General features: G+C 42.2%; 1 protein-coding gene across 4 annotated transcripts in view; it reads left to right on the top strand.

Annotated features, from left to right (window-relative positions):
- Positions 1-20,917, top strand: part of LOC127490116 (uncharacterized) — a 46,519-nt gene extending 25,602 nt beyond the window's left edge. For all 4 annotated transcript variants that reach the window (XM_089309582.1, XM_070054811.2, XM_089309580.1 and 1 more), the window contains 3 exons: positions 11,899-12,025; positions 12,270-12,362; positions 15,788-20,917. In XM_089309582.1, the coding sequence (XP_089165708.1) occupies positions 11,902-12,025; positions 12,270-12,362; positions 15,788-17,577 (2,007 nt within the window). In that variant the 5' untranslated portion in view covers positions 11,899-11,901 and the 3' untranslated portion in view covers positions 17,578-20,917. The remainder of the gene's footprint in view (positions 1-11,898; positions 12,026-12,269; positions 12,363-15,787) is intronic.
- The last annotated feature ends 762 nt before the right edge of the window (positions 20,918-21,679 follow it).

Raw genomic sequence — 21,679 nt, forward strand, 5'->3', positions numbered from 1 at the left:
TAGAAAAAGAGTCTTTTCAAAGTGAAGGCAAACTAGACTGAGGAGCTGTTGGAAAAGCTTTCAGCAAAAACACATTTGCCACTTTTTTTTTTCTTTTTTTGGACAGGCAGAGTGGAGAGTGAGAGAGACAGAGAGAAAGGTCTTTCTTTTGCTGTTGGTTCACCCCCCAATGGCCGCTGCGGGCAGCGCATTGCACTGATCTGAAGCCAGGAGCCAGGTGCTTCTCCTGGTTTCCCATGCGGGTGCAGGGCCCAAGGACCTGGGCCATCCTCCACTGCACTCCTGGGCCACAGCAGGGAGCTGGCCTGGAAGAGGAGCAACTGGGACACCAGCACCCCGACTGGGACTAGAACCCAGGGTGCTGGTGCCGCAGGTGGGGGATTAGCTGTGTGAGCCGTGGTGCCAGCCAACTTATAGTATTTTTCTTTCAAATGTATTTGCCAAGCCAGGAATTAATGAGGAATTGGAATATTATGTGAGCACTTCATGTGGTTAGACAAGTTTTATGTATCCTCGCTGTATCCTAAGAGGTTGATTTTCCAGCAAATTTCTTCCTAACGGAGGTGTGCACTGTTTTACAGGGAAAGTAGCTTCATCAGCCCGTGATGTCAACAGGGAAAGATGATGGAAAGTCTCCTTTGTTTTCCTTCTCAGCATATGCCATTGCGACCACTCCCACCATCTTTAGAGAATTTCTGGTCCTGAAGCTGTCCTCATATTGCTCAAGGACTGTGTGATTGGTTTCTATGTCTGTGAATGTTAGTGTGGGGGTAAAAGGAACTTTGGAGAGCAGGGCAGGTTCCTGTCTCTTGATGGCATAGGTGCAGTTGTAGATTGGAGGCATTATAATCTCTTTCAGGTACACCCTATAGACCTTGGCTGGTTCAGGAAGGGATACCAGTGGTAGATCCTTAGTTCCAAAGCCATGGAAGGAATAAATAATGTTGGATTTTCAAGGATTTTTTTTTTTTTTTTGGTCAGAAGATGAGGGGCTAGCGCTGTGGCTCAGTGGGTTAGCGCCCTGGGCTGAAGTGCCAGCATCCCATATGGGTGCTGGTTCTAATCCCGGCTGCTCCTCTTCTGATCCAGCTCTCTGCTGTGGCCTGGGAAAGCAGTAGAAGATAGCCCAAGTCCTTGGACTCCTGCACCCATGTGGGAGACCCAGAAAAAGCTCCTGGCTCCTGGCTCCTGGCTTTGGATTGGCACAGCTCAGTTGTGGCCATCTGGGGAGTGAACCAGCATATCGAAGACCTCTCTCTCTGTCTCTACCCCTTTCTGTAACTCTGCCTGTCAAATAAATAAAAATAAATCTTTTTTTTTTTTTTAAAAGAAGAGGATGTGTCTGACAGAAGACCAGTGGGTCTCCAGCAATACAGAAAGGGGTTCTAAAATTTCTGTAGACAACTAGTCTCATACAAGATGGCCATGGCATGGAGATGGGTATTCAGACCACTGGAGCCGAATTGTATATGAGCTGAATGTAGGTTGCACCTCTGTCACTGTTTACTCATCTTTAAGATGAGTATAGCAACAATACTAGTGAAATGTCTTTACTGTGAGATGTGTGCATGCTGACTTACACTGTGTTGCAATTGCATTTATGGGATTTCTGGTGTATCTTCTTTAAATGAAGTTTCTCAATTCCTGCACTGTATAGCCTGCCCAGTGCTACTCATTCAAGGTTACAGAACTTATAGAATACATAGTTTCTGGGAACATGGAAGTTTGGGTACTGGGGGACAGTCCCATATCCTTTGGAAGTGAGAAGTTTTTATGGCATTTGAAGAAGGGAGCTCAATAAATAGGAATCTTTTCTAACAGAATACAACTTAATGCTCTCTGAGATAACACCTTCAGGCTCAGAGCAGAGACAAGAGTCATTAAAAAGTAAAGAACCTAGTTGCATGGTCCAAGCAGTTATGGATCATACTGACCAGAGTGAACAAGATATACTTGATATTACCTTACCTCATCCATTAGTTTTCAAAACTTGGTGGTAACAGAAGTTCTGGACCAGCATTCAAAAGAGAGTTGTGAGTGGATTAGAAAGACAGTGGTCTTAAGGGTGCAGCCTGGGGTGGAGGGATGACCTCTCCAATCTGAGAGTCACTATTTGCATTGCTTCCTACCACATGCCCATTACCTCATTCCACTATCAGCATCTCTAGAAATGGAGGTCTGTAAAATCTAGTCGGTTATATACTTGGTACCTGGGCTATGCTTCTGCCCCCTGTATTTTTTTTTCTCTTTAACTTTTATTTAATAAATATAAATTTCCAAAGTACAGCTTCTGGATTACAATGGCTTTTTCCCTCCCACCTGCAACCCTCCCACCTCCGGCTCCCTCTCCCATTCCATTCACATCAAGATTCATTTTCAATTATCTTTATATACAGAAGATCAGTTTAGCATATATTAAGTAAAGAGTTCAACAGTTTGCACCCACACAGAAACACAAAGTGTAAAGTACTGTTTGAGTACTAGTTATAGCATTAATTCACATTGAATAACATATTAAGTACAGAAATCCTACATGGGGAGTAAGTGCACAGTGACTCCTGTTGTTGATTTAACTATTGACAGTCTTGTTTATGGTGTCAGTAATCACCCTAGGCTCTTGTCATGTGTTGCCAAGGCTGTGGAAGCCTTTTGAGTTCACTGACTCTGATCTTATTTAGACAAGGTCATAGTCAAAGTAGAAGTTCTCTCCTGCCTTCAGAGAAAGGTACCTCCTTCTTTGAAGGCCTGTTCTATCCATTGAGATATCACTCGCAGGGATCTTTCATTTAGGTTTTTATTTTTTTAATTTTTTTATTTTTTTATCCAGTGTGTCTTAGCTTTCTATGCCTAAAATACTCTCATGGATTCTTCAGCCAGATCCGAATGCCTTAAGGGCTGATTATGAGGCCAGAGTGCTGTTTAGGGCATCTGCCATTCTATGAGCCTGCTATGTATCTGGCTTCCCATGTTGGATCATTCTCTCCTTTTTAATTCTATCAGTTAATGTTAGCAGATACTAGTCTTGCTTATGTGATCCCTTTGACTCTTAATCCTATCACTATGATCAATTCTGAACTGAAGCTGATTAGTTTGACTAGTGAGATGGCATTGGTACATGCCACCTTGATGGGATTGAATTGGAATCCCCTGGCACATTTCTAACTCTACCATTTGGGGCAAGTCCGATTGAGCATGTTCCAAATTGTACATCTCCTCCCTCTCTTATTCCCACTCATATTTAACAAGGACCACTTTTCAGTTAAAGTTCAACACTTAAGAATAACTGTGTGTTAATTACAGAATTCAACCAAAGTATTAAGTAGAACAACCAAAAAAAAAAAAAAAAACTAAAAGGGATAAAGTACTAAGTTGTACATCAATAGTCAAGAAACGGGGTGATCAAGTCACTGTTTCTCAAAGTGTCCATTTCACTTCAACTGGCTTCCTTTTAGGTGCTTGGTTAGTTGTCACCGATCAGGGAGAACCTATGGTATTTGTCCCTTTGGGACTGGCTTATTTCACTCAGCATGATGTGTTCCAGATTCCTTCATTTTGTTGCAAATGACCAGATTTCATTGGTATTGACTGCTGTATAGTATTCTATAGAGTACATGTCCCATAATTTCTTTATCCAGTCTACTGTTGATGGGCATTTGTGTTGGTTCCAGGTCTTAGCTATTATGAAGTGATCTGCAATAAACATTATGGTGTGGACATCTTTATTATTTGCCAATTTACTTTCCTTTGGGTAAATTCCAAGGAGTGGGATGGCTGGGTTGTATGGTAGGGTTATCTTCAGGTTTCTGAGGAATCACCAGACTGACTTCCATAGTGGCTTTACCTGTTTGCATTCCCACCAACAGTGGGTTAGTGTCCCTTTTTCCCCACATCCTGGCCAGCATCTGTTGTTGGTAGATTTCTGAATATGAGCCATTCTAACCGGGGTGAGGTGAAACCTCATTGTGGTTTTGATGTGCATTTCCCTGATTGCTAGTGATCTTGAACATTTTTTCATGTGCCTGTTGGCCATTTGGATTTCCTCTTTTGAAAAATGTGTATTGAGGTCCTTGGCCCATCTCTTAAGTGGGATATTTGTTTTGATGTTGTGGAGTTTCTTGATTTCTTTGTAGATTCTGGTTATTAACCCATTATCTGTTGCATAGTTTGCTAATATTTTTTCCCATTCTGTCCGTTGCCTCTTCACTTTCCTGACTGTTTCTTTTGCAGTACAGAAACTTCTTAATTTGATGCAATCCCAATTGTTAATTTTGGCTTTGACTGTCTGTGCCTCCGGGGTATGTTCCAAGAAGTCCTTGCCTGTGCTATATCTTGCAGGGTTTCGTCTGCTCGGCCCTCCCCGGGTTTGCTGCTGGTTCTTCCCGGGTTGGCTACCGTACCTTCCACCTCCGTGGAAGGGCGGCTCCCCCTGCCACTTTCCCCACTTCCGCAGGGGAGTGGCACACCGTCGGCCGGCTCTCTCGGGGTCTGCACAGGTGTTCCATCAGATAGATGTTCCTGGTGCATGTTGTCTCTCTCCTCCTTTATAGTCCTCTTCCACCAATCCCAACTCTGCTACCCACATGCCGAATACGCTGCTCTCCTCCAATCAGGAGCAGCTCCTGCAGCTTGTCAAGTTGGTGAGAGGCAGCTGGGTAGAAGCTGTTTGCTCCTCTCCCAGTGCCATATTGTGGGAGAGCAGATGTATAGAATAAGTCTTAATTCCAGTAACAGTATAGTCCGAGTTGCTCCCCACACTTTGGTTGCTTCTTTTTTTTTTTTTTTTTTTTTTTTTTTTTTTTTTTTTGCTGTTGTGGTTTTTCTTGTTATACTATGACTCGATTAAGTGGACTGTCTGCTTTTGACGGATCCTTAGAGGCTTGTGATGGGTGTGGCCAGAGAGCTCTGTTTGATTCTTCAGGGTTAAGGGTGACATACCCAGGTTAGGTGTATTAAATTTTTTCTCTTTCTCTCTCTCTCTCTCTCTCTCTCTTTTTTTTTTTATTAAGAAGGGAAGTAATTCCACACAGCTGAGTGGAACTGAACGCAGTCAATGTCTGAGCTCTGGCCCCTGTGGGTGTAATATTCATCTGCTCTGTCCCAAGGACCACACAAAGGATCTGTTCAGTCCTCAGTGTAAGCTCAGATTCCCCTGCAGTCTTCCACCGGGTTGCCAAGGTTACCAAGTTTTCGGCGTCTCCCAAGAGTACTCACATCTCAGAAACTCCATGAGTTCTCTCACACACCCTCAGTTTTTTTTTTTTTTACAGTCACAGTTCATAAGCTCCCACACATTCACTAGGTCCTAACCTCCTTTTATTTCTCCCCACCAGAGTCAGCACAGCTTTTACATATGTCCAAAATGGTGCCTGCTCTTTGTCTTGCTCACCTATGTAAGGTGAGTGGAGACAGAGAATCATGTCCATACTGGTCCCTTTTATTTTATTCTATTTTATTTTATTTATTTTATTTCTCTCTTTTAGTTAGCCTGGTAGACTTTCCCCCACAGGGTTTCAAGCCTCATTCCCTCTAGGCTCTTCCTGTGACTTCCCTGCAAATGTCTTGGGCTACTGAGATTTTGCCTCACCTCCCTTTCCAGTGCTGGTGTGTAGACTCGGCAGCTGGGGTCCCGAGCCATGGGCACCCATGCCCTCCACATAGGTCCACCATGTCCCACTAGTTCTGGAAGAGTTTCTTCTGCAGTTTTTCCCCCTAACTTCCCTGAAACTATAGTATCTCCACTTTTATTAAACTATTTTTTCCTGGACTATCAGTGTGCTCCCTCCCTATTCCACCATCTTGGAGGACTCCTGCCCCCTGTATTCTAATAGTCCTTCCTGGTAGCTCAAGGAAGTTTTGCCAGGATCTCTGTAAAAAAGATGAAACAAATTGTATTTCAGGAGAAAAGTGCTTTGTGTAGTTTCACATGATTTGTAAATACCCAGCACCTTAACTTCTGTCTAATGTTCTCTATCTTGCCACACTTAATTAAAAACATTTATTTTTAGATCCATTTCAGAAATTGTCACCAGTTCAAATAATACTGCTTTAGAAAACTTTCATGAGCATGTCTTCCCTTTTGCTACTAATGCTGTGTTTTGAGTGTATGACTTCAAAAAACATATCATGAGGCTGGTGCTGTGGCACAGTGGGTTAATGCCCTGGCCTGAAGTGCCCACATCTCATATTGGCATGGGTTCAAGACTTGGCTGCTCCACTTCTGATCCAGCTCTCTGCTATGGCCTGGGAAAGCAGTAGAAGATGGCTCAAGTCCTTGGGTCCCTGCACCCCTGTGGGAGATCTGGAAGAAGCTCCTGCGTCCTGGCTTTGGTTGGTGCTGCTCCGGCCATTGCAGCCATTTGCAGAGTGAGCCATCAGATGGAAGATCGATCTCTCTCTCTCTCTCTCTCTCTCTCTGCATAAATTTGACTTTCACATAAATAAATACATCTTTAAAAAAACAAAAAGCATATCATAAAAATTTTCCCATTTCAGTAATTTCTTCTTGAACAATATGCAGTATACATGCAGCTACAGAAAATTACTGTGAACCTTTATCCTGCCTTCTGAGATAGTAAAATTATATTAAATTAGATTTCATATGATAATAAGCTTCTTAAAATATAAACCAAAAGAACACAATGAGCATATATATAAGCCAAAATGTGAAGAACAACCTTATGGTCTCCAGATAATTTATTTTTATGAATCCCAGGACTCTTTTTTTTTTATTTTTTATTTTTTTTTAGTATCAGCAGCTTTTCTAAGGTCTAATTGATAGGCAAAGATTTTGTTTATAGGAGCTTTTTTCTAAGTTTTTTAAAAAAATTATTTGAAAATATTGTATATAGAGGAGAGACCCAGAGAGATCTTCCTTCTGCTTGTTCACATCACAGATGGCTGCCTTGAGCAGGGCCAGGAAAGAATGAGGCCAGGAACCAAGATCTTCATCTGGGTCTCCCACATTGGTAGCATTTGCCCAAGTATTTGGATCATCTTCCATTGCTTTTCTCAGGCCATCAGCAGGAAGCTGGGTCAAAAGCAGAACAGCCAGAACATGAACCAGTGCTCATATGGGATGCTTGTATTGCAGACAGCAGGTTTACTTGTTTACAATGCTGGCCCTGCTTTATAGGAACTGCTAAATGAAATTTTGAAGTTGTATGCATTATAGTTTGCATGTAATTCAACTTTCTTCCATACTTACTGATATATATCAGCATTTGATGTAGGACAAATCAGAAAACACAATGGCTTAACAAATAGCCATTTGATTTGCAGTTCTGACTCTGTGTTATGGGCTGTAGTCAGCTGGGCAGTTCCTATGATCAGTCCAGGAGCAGAAATGAGAGTTTAGCCATTTGGGGAACTGATTGAGGCTTCACTTAAGTGTCTGGGGTTTGTGGTGAATCTTGGCTACATATTATCTCTTTTTTTCTTTTTTTGACAGGCAGAGTTAGTGAGAGAGAGAGACAGAGACAAATGTTTTCCTTCCATTGGTTCACCCCCCAAATGGCCACTATGGCCAGCATGTTGTGCTGATCCAAAGCTAGGAGACAGGCACTTCCTCCTGATCTCCCATGTGGGTGCAGGGCCCCAGAACTTGGGCAATCCTCCACTGCCTTCCCAGGCCACAGCCGAGAGATAGACTGGAATAGGAGCAACTGGGTCAGAACCGGCACCCAAACTGGGACTAGCACCTGGAGTACCAGTGCTGTGGGCAGAGGATTAGCCTAGTGAGCCACAGCGCCAGCCTACATACTATCTCTTCAACAGGCAGGCCCCAGGGTTTTTCAGAAGATAACTGTCAGAAAAAGAAATCTGAGAAGGCAAATACTTTACAAATTGTCTATTTCTGGGGCTGGTTCTGTGACACCACCTGTCGTGCCAGCATCCCATATGGGTGTCAGTTTGTGACTCGGCTGCTCCACCTCTGATCCAGCTCTTTGCTACAGCCTGGGAAAACAGTAGAAGATGGCCCAAGTCCTTTGGCCCCTGCTCCCTTGTGGGAGACCTGAAAGAAGCTCCTGGTTCATATCTTTGGATCTACACAGCTCCAGCCATTGCAGCCATCTGGAGAGTGAACCTGCAGTTCAAAGACCTCTCTTTCTCCTCCTTCTCTCCCTCCTTCCCTCCCTCCCTCCCTCCCTCTCTCTCTCTTCTCTGCCTCTCCTCTCTTTATGTAACTCTTTCATACAAATAGATATTTTAACAAATTGTCTATTTCTATCACATTTACTGGTATCTCATTGGGTAAATCAAGTGAAATGGTGAAATTCAGGGTCTTTTTTTAAAAAAGATTTATTTATTTATTTGAAAGAGTTACACACAGAGAGAGGGAGAGGCAGAGAGAGAGAGAGAGCTCTTCCATCTGCTGGTTCACTCCCCAGTTGGCTGCAATGGCCAGAGCTGTGCCAGTCCAAAGCCAGGATGCAGGAGCTTCTTCTGGGTTTCCCACATGGGTACAGGGGCCCAAGGACTTAGGCCATCTTCTACTGCTTTCCCAGGCCATAGCAGACAGCTGGATCAGAGTGGAGCAGCTGGGAATCAAACCAGTGCCTATATGGGATGCCAGTCTGCAGGTGGCAGTTTTACCCGCTAGGCCACAGTGCCAGCCCCAATCCAGGGTTTTGTGAAGGGATGAATACAGGGAAAGGTGCTACTTGGAATCATTACTGGTAAAGTGCACTGCATTAAATATACATTATGTGCATTTGTTAACTTTCTTTAGTATAAACTTTAATAACAACATAATGTTTTCCTCTGATAACCTCATTCATTTGAACACTCAACATTTCTTTTTACTTTTACATTATTATTTTACAAAATTCGTAGATAATGCTTTCGTTAAACCAATGATAACTTCTGTTTAATCTCTGCCACTTAATATAGGTGGGTGCATTTTCCTATGTATTTCTATTTTTACAGGTTTATTCCTCCACAGTGAAGCTGATGTTTTCTTGGTTAATGTATTTATTATTCTTTATTCATTCTATTATATCCTTTTTTTCCCACTGTTCAGTGCAGAAGGAAACCAGAGGGTTTTTTTTTTTTTTAAGATTTCATTTATTTATTGAAAGAGTTGCAGAGAGAGAAAGTCTTCTATCTGCTGGCTCATCCTCCAAATTACTGCAAAGGCTGGAGCTCAGCCGATCCAAAGCCAAGACCCAAGAGCTTCAGGGTCTCCCATGCAGGTGCAGTGGCCCAAGGACTTGGACCATGTTTCACTGCTTTCTCAGGACATAGCAGAAAGCTAGATTGTAAGTTGAGCAGGCAGGACTCGAACCAGAACCCATATGGAATGTTGGCACTGCAGGCAGCAGCTTTACCCATTATGCCACAGCGTTGGCCTCCAGAGTTTTCTTTGAACTCCTGCCATTCACCTTCTCTCCCAGGTATGATTCTGGGTCCTCCACATGTTTCTAAGAGGAAAGAAAATTAATATATCACCTGTAAGTGTTTTTTTTTTTTTTTAAATTATTCCCCAGCTTGTCAGTACTCATTTTAGGTGTTTAATGCTAGTTTATTTATTTATTTTTTTAGATTTTTTTTTATTTACTTGAAAGTCAGAGTTTCAGAGAGGCAGAGGGAGAGAGAGAGTCTTCCATCTGCTGGTTCACTCCCCAGTTGGCCACAATGGCCGGAGTTACACTGATCCAAAGCTAGAAGTGAAGAGCTTCTTCTGGGTCTCCCACATGGGTTCAGGGGCCCAAGGACTTAGGCCCTCTTCTACTGAATTCCCAGGCCATAGCAGAGAGCTGGATTGGAAGTGAAGCCACTGGGACTTGAACTGGCACCAATATGGGATGCCAGCACTGAAGGCAGTGGCTTTACCTGCTATACCACAGTGCCGGTCCCAGTATACTAGTTAATTAAAATGGAAAATATGGGGTCAGCTCTGTGGCTCAGTGTGTTAATGCCCTGGTCTAAAGCATTGACATTCCATATGGGCACCAGTTTGAGACCCAGCTGCTCCACTTCTGCTCCAGCTCTCTACTATGGCCTGGGAAAGCAGTGGAAGATGGCCCAGGTCCTTGGGCCCCTGAACCCATGTGGGAGACCCAGAAGAAGCTCCTGGTTCCTGGCTTCAGATTGGTGCAGTTCCAGCCATTGCAGCCAATTTGGGACTGAACCAGCAGATGGAAGACCTCTCTCTCTCTGCCTCTCCTCTCTCTGTGTAACTCTGACTTTCAAATAAATAAATAAATCTTTATTTATTTGAAAGGTGGACTTGCAGAGATTGGGAGAGACAGGGAGACAAAAGGAGATATCTTCTATCTACTGTTTCATTCCCCAAATGCCCACAATGGCTGGGACTGGGCCAGGCCAAAGCCAGGAGCCTGGGACTCCATGGGTCTCCCACACTGGTGGAAGGATCCAAATACTCAAGCCATTTTCACTGCTCTTTCAATCAGATTAGCAGGGAACTAGATTGGAAGTGGAGCAGCAAGGACTCAAGTCCTCTGTTTACATGGGATGCCAGCATTGATGGTGGAGGCTTAGCCTGCTGGATCACAATTCTGGTGACTATTGCAGGTTCTGAAATAAATCTCTAAGCATTTTTCTCAGTGAGTCACAAATGCAGATTGTACTGCAGACATTCCCAGGTTCTCTTTTTGGGCAAATAATTCTATTGCTTTCACTTTAATTATGTATAATGTTATTTCAAATGTTTATCATTTGAATGTTTTGGGCAAGTATTTCCATTGCTTTCACTTTAATTAGATATAATGTTATTTCTTTATTTCTTTATTTTTTTTTTTTTACAGGCAGAGTGGACAGTGAGAGAGACAGAGAGAAAGGTTTTCCTTTTTTTTTTTTTTTTTTTGCCATTGGTTCACCCTCCAATGGCTGCCACGGCTGGCGCGCTGCGACTGGTGCACTGTGCTGATCTGAAGCCAGGAGCCAGGTGCTTCTCTTGGTCTCCCAGGGGGTGCAGGGCCCAAGCACTTGGGCCATCCTCCACTGCACTCCCGGGCCATAGCAGAGAGCTGGACTGGAAGAGGGGCAACCAGGACAGAATCCGGTGCCCCAACCGGGACTAGAACCCAGTGTGCCACACCACTAGGTGGAGGATTAGCCTATTGAGCTGCAGTGCCAGCCGGTATAATGTTATTTCAATTGTTTATCAGTAGAATAATCATAGACAAGGGCAAAAGCTAATTTGTATTCTTTGTCTTACCTGTATTTTCTTACTTAAAATTATTTATTAGCTTGATAGAGAAAAAAGTTGATGGACTGAGAGAGAGCTTTGACACATTAATTCACTTCCTAGATAACCATACCAAATAGGTGGGGTAGGACTGAAGCCAGGATTGAGGAATGGAATCTATGCCTCCTTCATTGGTGACATCACCATTGCTTCCCCAGGTTTGCATTATCTGGGAGCTAGAAACTAGAGCTGGCATTGGAAATCATAGACACTCTGAGGTGGCATCATAAACAACACTAAGCTAAATGTCTGCCCTGTCTTTTAATATATTTTTTCTCTGACATATTGGAAATGATATGCATGATGTTTTCCTGGAAATTGTTTTCTGTTCATTCCCATCGTAATTTCACTGATGGTTTCTTGTCTTTTTTTCTCGATGCTTCTACATACTTCTCCTTAACATTGCCCATTCAAGAGTCAGTATTGCCCCTCTTCTAGCCTGCTGTGCAATTCCCCTTGACAGATGTGGCCTTTGTGATTTGAACCTCCTGTTTCCCTCTAGCTTGGGCATTTCTCACAGCCAGTAGATCATGGGTTTGACTCTGTTGAATGTTCTGTGTGGCTTGCTAAACACTCAACAAGTCTAATGTGACACCATATCCTTCCTTTTTTCCTTCATAACCATACACAACTGTCAGTGTTTATTTTGTGATGGAGTTAATATGTTGACTGGAAGTGTATTATTATAGGTGATGACAGCATTTGAAGATGTGGCTGTGTACTTTACGTGGGAGGAATGGCAGAAAATGAACAATGCTCAGAAAATTCTGTACAGAGATGTGATGCTGGAGACCTACAGCAGCCTGTTCTCCTTGGGTGAGTGACACCCTTCACATGCCCAGTGATAACATTTTCTTGCTATTTGATAAATAAGGGAACAGTTTATAATGTTTAATATTGGGCAGGATTAGAATTTGAGTCCATGAATAATCTGAACATCTACCACCTAACAAAAGATTCAAATTGGAACATTTGTTGCATAGCTCCTGAACCAAGCTGTAGTCCTTTAAATAACCCAAGATAGTGATTTCACAAAGTCTTACTTTGTTTCCATTAATAGGGCACTGCATTACCAAACCTGACTTAATCTTCAAGTTGGAGCAAGGAGCAGAGCCATGGATGGTGGATGAATGCTTGAATGAGAGCCTTCCAGGTCAGTCTGCACATAAGAGACAGGGAGGCCAAGGCAGAAAGTGTGCAGATGTTGACTGGTGTTCTTTCCATGAATTTTTCTCAAGCCTTACTCCTGATGACAGCTGGTTTTGTGCATCAGACACAGGCATTTAGAGATACCAATATCTTTCTAACTTTTGTTCTTAGTGAAGATGTTCTTTGATTAAAAATAAAAATCCAGTCATTTTCTGATGTTACTAAGGCTTTTATTTAGGTTTGATACATTCCCCAAATTCTAACTTGTCCTTCTCTATACTTTCATACCTTTTCCTTCATGCACTTATTAGTTCCTTCTATGCATGTTAATTAGGCAACATAAAGAAACTTATTTTTTTAAGATTAATTTTTCTGGTTTTTTTTTTTTTTTTTTTTGACAGGCAGAGTGGACAGTGAGAGAGAGAGACAGAGAGAAAGGTCTTCCTTTTGCCATTTGTTCACCCTTCAATGGCCACCATGGCCGGTGTGCTGTGGCTGGCACACCACGCTGATCCAAAGCCAGGAGCCAGGTGCTTCTCCTGGTCTGCCATGCAGGTGTAGGGCCCAAGGACCTGGGCCATCCTCCACTGCACTCCTGGGCCACAGCAGAGAGCTGGCCTGGAAGAGGGGCAACCTGGACAAAATCCGGCACCACGACCAGGACTAGAACCTGGTGTGCTGGTGCCACAGACAGAGGATTAGCCTATTGAGCTGCCACGCTGGCCTGTTTCTGTTATTTTTTTTTTTTTTAAGATTTATTTATTTGAAAGTCAGAGCGTGAGAAGGAGGAGAGGCAGAGAGAGAAAGAGAGAGAGGTCTTCCCATCTTCCATCCACTGGTTCACTTCCCAATTGGCTGCCATGGCTGGAGCTGTACTGATCTGAAGCTAGGAGCCAGGAGCTTCTTCCAGGTCTCCCACATGGATACAGGGGTCCAAGGACTTGGGCCATCTTCTACTGCTTTCTCAGGCCATAGCAGAGTGCTGGATCAGAAGTGGAGCAGCTAGGACTTAAACTGGTGCCCATAAGTGGTGTTGGCACTGCAGGTGGTGGCTTTACCTGCTATACCACAATGCCAGCCCCTGGAAACTTATTTGTAACTCATTGCTCAGATTGAGTTCCCACTCATGATTTTGCCCAGGCATAGAACTTGCTCAGGACTGCATCAATAAATGTGAGCTCTCTCTTAGTCTTTTTCTTTTTTTAACTCTGTGCCTCTCAAATAAATAAGAAAATTATAGTCTGTTGGAAACATTTGAGAAGTGAGCCTACAGTTGGCAAACCTCTGTTTCAGTCTGTCTTTATCTCTCATTCTGTCTCTCTGACTCTCAAGTAAGTAAATAAGTAAATGCTAAAAGATGATCATGTTTCTGGTGCTGTGGCATAGTGAATTAACACCCTAGCCTGAAGCACCAGCATCCCATATGGGCACCAGTTGTTCCACTTCTGATCCAGCTCTCAGCTATGGCCTGGGAAAGCAGTAGAAGATGTTCCAAGTCCTTGGACCCCTGCACCCGAGGGAGACCCAGAAGAAGTTCTTGGCTCCTGGCTTCAGATCAGCACAGTTCTGGCCGTTGTGGCCAATTGGGGAGTGAACCATTGGATCAAGACCTTACTCTCTCTTTGCCTCTCCTCTCTGTGTAACTCTGAATTTCAAATAAATCTTTAAAAATAAAAGATGGTCATGAGTAAGCCTCTGTGCTGTGACATCAGAAATTATGAAGCTAGGAATGATACTATGATGCAGTGTGTTAAAGCTCCAGCCTGCAACACTAGCATTGCATATGGGTGCCAGTTCAAGTCCCAGCTAGTCCTCTTCTAATCCAGCTCTCTGCTAATGCACCTGAGAAAAGAGCAGAGGTTGGCCCAAGTCTTTGGCCCCCTGTACCCATGTGGGAGACAAGAAAGACACTCCTGTCTCCTAACTTCATCTTGGCCCAGCACTGGTTGTGCCCATATGGGGAGTGAACCAGCAGATGGAAGACTTCTCTCTGTTTCTATCTCTCTATATAATTTTAGCTTTCAAATAAATAAAATAATTCTTTGAAAAAAAGAAATCCTAAACTAAGCATGAACTTATAAAAACCATGAAAATAAGTGATCCTAGACTCACCAAGAAAGTAATGAGATTTTGAGACCCAAGGTCAAGTAGCCTTGTGGGTTTATGTTGGGTGGCTCAGATTTCTTTAAGGGTGGAGTTTGAAGTATGATTTCTCTCTTATTTTTCAGTATCATTGAAAAATAAGCAAATAAAAAGATAAGAAAAGCATAGGAAATGGAGCTTTCAGTGAAAATAGGAGGCAACTGATCAAAAGCCTCCAGAAATTCAAATTATCACACAGGAATGCTTCTAGAAAGAATTGAGAGGAGGTAACCAGCACTGATGATTTCAGAATGAGCTAGAAAACACTTTTCAAAGAAGATGAGCACATCCCAGTTTGCAGAAACAAATTCTTCAAACTGATTGGGAGTGTTTAACTAAAGTGGTATATTGGGAATTTTCTGTACCTGTTGTACTTCTGAGAAGCTGAAGGTGTTGGGTGTCCTTAGGAATTTAGGGAAGCTGTCATAGAGTAGAGACAAAGTAGTTTTTCATTTGAAAAATCCCACAAATGATGTTTACCTAGGAAGACTGAGCATGAGACACTCATAGATTCAAATCCTACTCCTTAAATGTTGTCCTGCTTAAAGTACAGGCACATTTCACTCTTCTCCACCTGCAAGTAAATGATCAGTAAAACTTTTTCATGTTTATGGTGGAGATATCAGAGAAGCAAAAAGCACACAATTTTTATAAAAATAAACTGGAGAAAAAGGACAGGGAAAAAAATGGTTGCTAGGCAGTGGGTGAATATTTTTATTAAATACTTTTCCATTCTTTAAAATATTTTATAGATATTTCATCTTTGTGAAAGGCAGAGTGATAGTGAGAGAAGAGAGAGAAAGAGGTCCTCTATTAGCTCACTTCCCAGATGCCTGCAACACTTAGGTCTAACTAGTCTGAAGCCAAAACTCTAGAATCCCTCTAGTCTTCCCTGGTTTCTCACAGGTTCCCAGGCACATGAACCATTATCTGGTTCCTTCCAGTTTACATAGGCAGAGAGCTGTACTGAAAGCAGAGTAGCCAGGGCTCAAACTGACACTGTTTTGAGATGCAGGCATCCCACACATCATAGCACAAATGTCATTCTACCATCCTTGACAAATTCCCATAGTAAAAAGGATCATGTTTGAACATTGGGAAACCTCATGGTATATTAATGTATTAAGGAGAAAAACCATATAATGGTCACAAATAAGTACTTCATACTGATTTTGTGAAAATCTTATGCCACTTGGATAACAAGTAACTTCATTGCCTTTACATGAGTATGCCAGGAGAAACAGTTACATGTGATTCAGTGACATGATTGCTTTTTTCTCATTTCAGTGGGCATGAAAAGGGATGACCTGATTAGGATCAACCAGGAAAGTCAGGACAACAATCTGAATCAGGATTTTATGAAAAATAAGAAGACATCAGCTCTCAAGAGAGTTGAATTAAGAAAAACACTTAGTTTAAATTCAAGCCATATTCCAACACTGATTATTGAAAAGGGAATCTATTCAGGATTGAAGCCTGAGGAATGGAATAAATGTCACACTGTGTATCCCCCCAGTGGGCCTGATCAACTACAGGGTGAAGAGAAATTTGATAACACTAAGATACCTGGAAAACCTCTCCAGTTCTGTGAGCCTCTTGGTCAGCATGACAAGATTCACATCACGAAGCAGCCATTTGGACCCACTGGACAAGCAAAAGTCTTCACAAGAAAGATGTTCTGTAAATCTGAGAGGGTTCATATGGCAGAAAACTGTAATAAATCAACTGTCACTTTTGGAAAAGCAACTCAAATAGAAAAGGCTATCTATGGAAATTCTAGCCTCAATATGCATCAACAAACTCACACAAGAAAGAAATTTTATAAGTACATTATGTATGTTGAACCTGTCATTCACCAGTCACATCTTACAATAAACCAGAGACTAAATACAAGGGAAAAACTTTACACATGTAAACCTTGTGGAAAATCACTCAGTTTTAATTCACCTTCTGAATGTAATGACTGTGAAAAAGCCTTTGGACAAAAGTCAGTCCTCAGGAAATGCCAACAAATTCACACCGGGGAGAAACCTCATGAATGTAGTGACTGTGGAAAAGCCTTTGGACGAAAGTCACACCTCATAAACCATCAGCGAATTCACACAGGAGAGAAACTTTATAAATGCCTTCATTGTGGAAAAGGCTTTCTATGGAAGTCAGACCTCATCAAACACCAGAGAATTCACACAGGGGAGAAACCTCATGAATGTAATGACTGTGGAAAAGCCTTTGGACGAAAGTCACACCTCATTGTGCACCAACAGATTCACACAGGGGAGAAACCTCATAAATGTAATGACTGTGGAAAAGCCTTTGGACGAAAGTCATGCCTCAAAATACACCAGCGAATTCACACAGGGGAGAAACCTCATGAATGTAATGACTGTGGAAAAGCCTTTGGACGAAAGGCAGACCTCATCATACACCAGCGAATTCACACAGGGGAGAAACCTTATAAATGTAATGACTGTGGAAAAGCCTTTGGACAAAAGTCAGTCCTCATCCTACACCAGCGAATTCACACAGGGGAGAAACCTTATAAATGTAATGACTGTGGAAAAGCCTTTGGACAAAAGTCAGACCTCATCGTGCACCAGCAAAATCACACAGGGGAGAAACCTCATAAATGTAATGACTGTGGAAAAGCCTTTGGACGAAAGTTATGCCTCAAAATACACCAGCGAATTCACACAGGGCAGAAACCTCATGAATGTAATGACTGTGGAAAAGCCTTTGGACAAAAGTCACACCTCATCGTGCACCAACGGATTCACACAGGGGAGAAACCTCATAAATGTAATGACTGTGGAAAAGCCTTTGGACAAAAGTCAGACCTCAAAATACACCAGCGAATTCACACAGGGGAGAAACCTCATGAATGTAATTACTGTGGAAAAGCCTTTGGACAAAAGTCAAGCCTCATAATGCACCAGAGAATTCACACAGGGGAGAAGCCTCATAAATGTAATGACTGTGGAAAAGCCTTTGGACGAAAGTCAGATCTCAGGAAACATCAGCAAATTCACACAGGGGAGAAACCTCATGAATGTAATGACCAAGGGAAAGCCTCTGGATAAAAGTCAATCCTTTGGAAACATCAGAGAATTCCCACAGGGAAGAAGCCTCATGAATGTAATGATTTTGGAAAAGCCTTTGGCCAAAAGGCAAACCTCATATCACAGCAGAGAATTCACACAGGGTAGAAAACTCATGATCGTAATAACTGTGAAAAGCATTTAGCCATAAGTCAACCTTCATCATGCATCAGAGAATTCACATAGGGCAGAAACCTTATGAATGTAATGACTGGAAAAGCCTTTGGACAAAAGTCAAACCTCATAATGCACCAGAGAATACACACAGTGTTGAAACTTCATGAGTGTAATGACTGCGGAAAAACTTGATTTTAAGTTCCAACTCCAAATGCATCAGAGGATTCACACAGGGAAATAACCTTATAAATGTAATGACTGTGGAAAAGCCTTTTTCTATAAGTTATACCTCATATCAAAACAATTCACACAGGGCAGAAACCTTATGAATCTAATGAGTGTGGAAAAGCCTTTATAAATCATATGTTATATGGAAATCATATGTTATACAGGAAAGTATACAGTCAAACCAAACACAAGACCAGGAGATTAGAAATCTAAAAAAGACTGTTGGGAATCTACAGGATACTATAAAAAAAAAAATAAGACCAACATTCTGGTTCTAGGAGTTCCTGCAGGCATGGTGAGAGAGAAAGGATTAGAAGGCATTTTTAGTGAAATACTAGCAGAAAACTTCCTGGGTTTGGAAAAAGAAAGAGACATCCAAGTACAGGAAGCACACAGAACTTTGAATAGACATGGTCAGAAAACATCCTTGCCATGACACATTGTAATCAAACTGCCACAGTGAAACAAAAAGACAAGATTCTAAAACGCGTAAGAGAGAAACATCAGATTACTCTCAGAGGATCTCCAATTAGACTCACAGCAGACTTCTCATCAGAAACCCTGCAGGCTAAGAGAAAATGGCAAAATCTAGTCCAAGTCTGAAGAGAATAAAGCTGTCATCCCAGATTATTATACCCTGCAAAGCTCTCATTTGTGAATGAAGGTGAAATAAAGACCTTTCATAACAAACAGAAATTGAAAGAATTTGCCACCACTTGTCCAGACCAGCAAGATTTTTTCTTTTTTATTTTTTTTTCCACTGTGGCAGATTTTATCTTTGTACTATGACTGTAGATAAGTGGACTTTCTGCTTTCTCTGAATCTCTGGAGGCTAGTAGTGGATGTGGCCAGAGAGCTCTGTTCAGTATCCAGGGTTAAGGGTGTGCCTCAGTTGACACACCCAATTTTGGCATGTCTTATTTCTCCTTTTTTTGATCAGAAGGGAAGCATCTTCTGCTCAGTTGGGCTCTTCTCCTCAATGGAGACCAGCGCCTGAGTACTAGCCCCAGTGGGTATAATATTTGTCTGCTCTGTCCAAAGAACCACACAAAGGATCTGTGTAGTCCTCAGTATAAGTTCAGATTCTCCAGAAATGTCTCTCATCCCCTTGGGCTAGATGGTGAAAGTGACATCTTAAGTTTTAACATATATATATATATATATGATTAAGGTTAAAAGTGACTGTATTTGATTGCATTAAGTTTTAAGTTGGTCATATAGAAGGCACCAATTGTTAAAGTGATCATATCGATAGAATTACCAGAATTAAAGAGAAGTAAATGCTTCAACATGGGAAGCAGTCCATACAGCAGACTCATAGAATGGCAATTGCTCTAAGTAACACTCAATGACCTCAGAGTCATCCCTAAAGGCATTCTGGTCTGGCTAAAAAGCCCACAAGAGCATTTCAGGCATGGAAAGTTAGGACACTTATGCAAAAAGGTGTGCCTACATGGAGAGTGTCCCTGGGTGAGAGTCCTGTGGAAAGAAGTGGTCATCAAAGAAGGATGTACTCTCTTCAAAGGGAGAACTTTCACTTTGCTTACAGCCTTCTCTAAATATTGATGGAGCTTGTGGATTCAGAAGGCTTCCATAGCCTAGACAGCTCATGTCAAGAGCCTTGGGTGATCACTGATAGCACACAAAAAAGTGTGAATTCTTAAATTAACCATCAGAGTTACTTTGCACTAACTTCCCATGCAGGACCTTAAGACTATGCTTAAAAAAAGAGGGGAGAGTACGGTACCCCCACTATGAGTGTATTAACTTTGCTCCTTTCACTGTAAAATTCTTACAGGTCTCACCCCATGGAGAGCCACCAGCAGTGAGACACTGGAGGCCTCTCACAGGTGCAACCCAATTGCCTCTGGTTTGATGGAGGGACCCAACCACCCAACAATGGAAGGGGTCTGATCCCCTCATAATGATGGGCAAAGGTTTTTCTTGTGTTTTCCAGGCAGTTAGACAGTGAGAGAGACAGAAAAGACTTCCTTCCATTGGTTCATCCCCCAAATGACCATTACAGCCAGTGCACTGCTCCAATCCAAAGCAAGGAGCCAGGTGCTTCCTCCTGGTCTCCCATGCGGGTGCAGGGCCCAAGAACTTGGGCCATCCTCCACTGCCTTCCCAGGCCACAGCAGAGAGCTGGACTGGAAGAGGAGCAACCGGGACAGAACTGGCACCCCAACTGGGACTAGAACCCAGTGTGCTGGTGCCACAGGCAGAGGATCAGCCCAGTGAGCCATGGCGCCAGCTTGAGTAGTAGTTTTACCATTAATTCACATAGTACAACACATTGAGGACAGAGATCCTACATGGAAAGCAGGTGCACAGTGATTCCCATTGTTGATTTAACAATTGACAGTCTTATTTATGATGTCAGTAATCACCCAAGGCTCTTATCTCAAGCTGCCGAGGCTATGGAAGCCTCTTGAGTTCACAAATTCCAACTTTATTTGGATAAGGCCATAATCAAAGTGGAAGTTCTCTCCTCCCTTCAGAGAAAGGTATCTCCTTTGATGGCCCGTTCTTTCCACTTGGATCTCACTCACAGAGATCTTTCATTTAGCAACCTGGTTAATTTTAAAGTAACAAGCTGATATAAGTGCATATGAAAATGCAAAGAATCTAGGATAGCCAAAATAACTCTGAAAAAATAATAAAATCAAAGGGATTATTTTTAAGTGTTATAAATTTATACTAATCTAAAGTGTGCTGTTGTCATACAGAAAGCCAGACAGATGAATGGAACACAAAAGAGGTTCCATAGAAGATCCAAACACAAACGGTGAGCAGGTTTTCTACAGAGGCACTATCGCATGCAGGGGAGAAAGTGTAGCCTTTTCAACACATGGTATTAGCACAATGAGATACTAATTTCCAATAAAATAGCTTCTATTTACAAAATTGAAAAGAAAATATGCCACAGATCTAACTGTAGTACTGAAAACTACAATACTTCCAGAAAAAAAAATCATAGAAGAATTTTTTTTTTTACTTTAAGTTAGGCAAAGATTTCCTAGATACAAGAAAAAATTAAAATCTATAATTGAGTACAGGGATAATTTACACTTAATCAAAGTCTAAAACTTCTTTTCTTCAAGACTTATTTATTTATTTGAAAGGCAGAATTACAGAGTGGCAGATGCAGAGAGAGAGAGAGATTGTCCATCTGCTGGTTCACTCCCCAGATGGCCACAATGACCAGAGTTGGGCTGATCTGAAGTCAGGAGCCAACAGATTCTTCTGGATTTCCCATGTGGGTGCAGGAACCCAAGCACTTGGGCCATCTTCTACTGCTTTCCCTGGCTATAACAGTGAGCTTGATCAGAAGTGGAGCAGCCAGGACTCAAAGTCATACCCATATGGAATGCTGGCACTGCAGGCAACAGCTTTACCCACTATGCCATAGCATGGCCCCAAAAACTTCTTTTCAAAATGCTGTTTAAAGAATGAAAGTCAAAGCAAAAAAAAAAAAAAATCCTTGAAAAATATACTATGAGACCAGCTCTGTGGCATAGTGGGTAAAGCTACTGCTTAGAGTACCAGCATCCCATATGTGCACCCGTTTGAGTACCAGTTACTCAACTTCTGATTCAGCTCTCTGCTATAGCCTGGGAAAACAGTAATAGATGGCCCAAACCCTTGGGCCCCTGCACCCTCATGGGAGATCTGGAGGAAATGCTTGGCTCCTGGCTTTGGATAGGCACAGTTCTGGCCATTGCAGCCAACTGGGGAG

Source organism: Oryctolagus cuniculus, chromosome 12 (genome assembly GCF_051225735.1).
Source record: "Oryctolagus cuniculus isolate XC-2025 breed Fujian yellow rabbit chromosome 12, ASM5122573v1, whole genome shotgun sequence".
NCBI classification, from domain to species: domain Eukaryota; kingdom Metazoa; phylum Chordata; class Mammalia; order Lagomorpha; family Leporidae; genus Oryctolagus; species Oryctolagus cuniculus.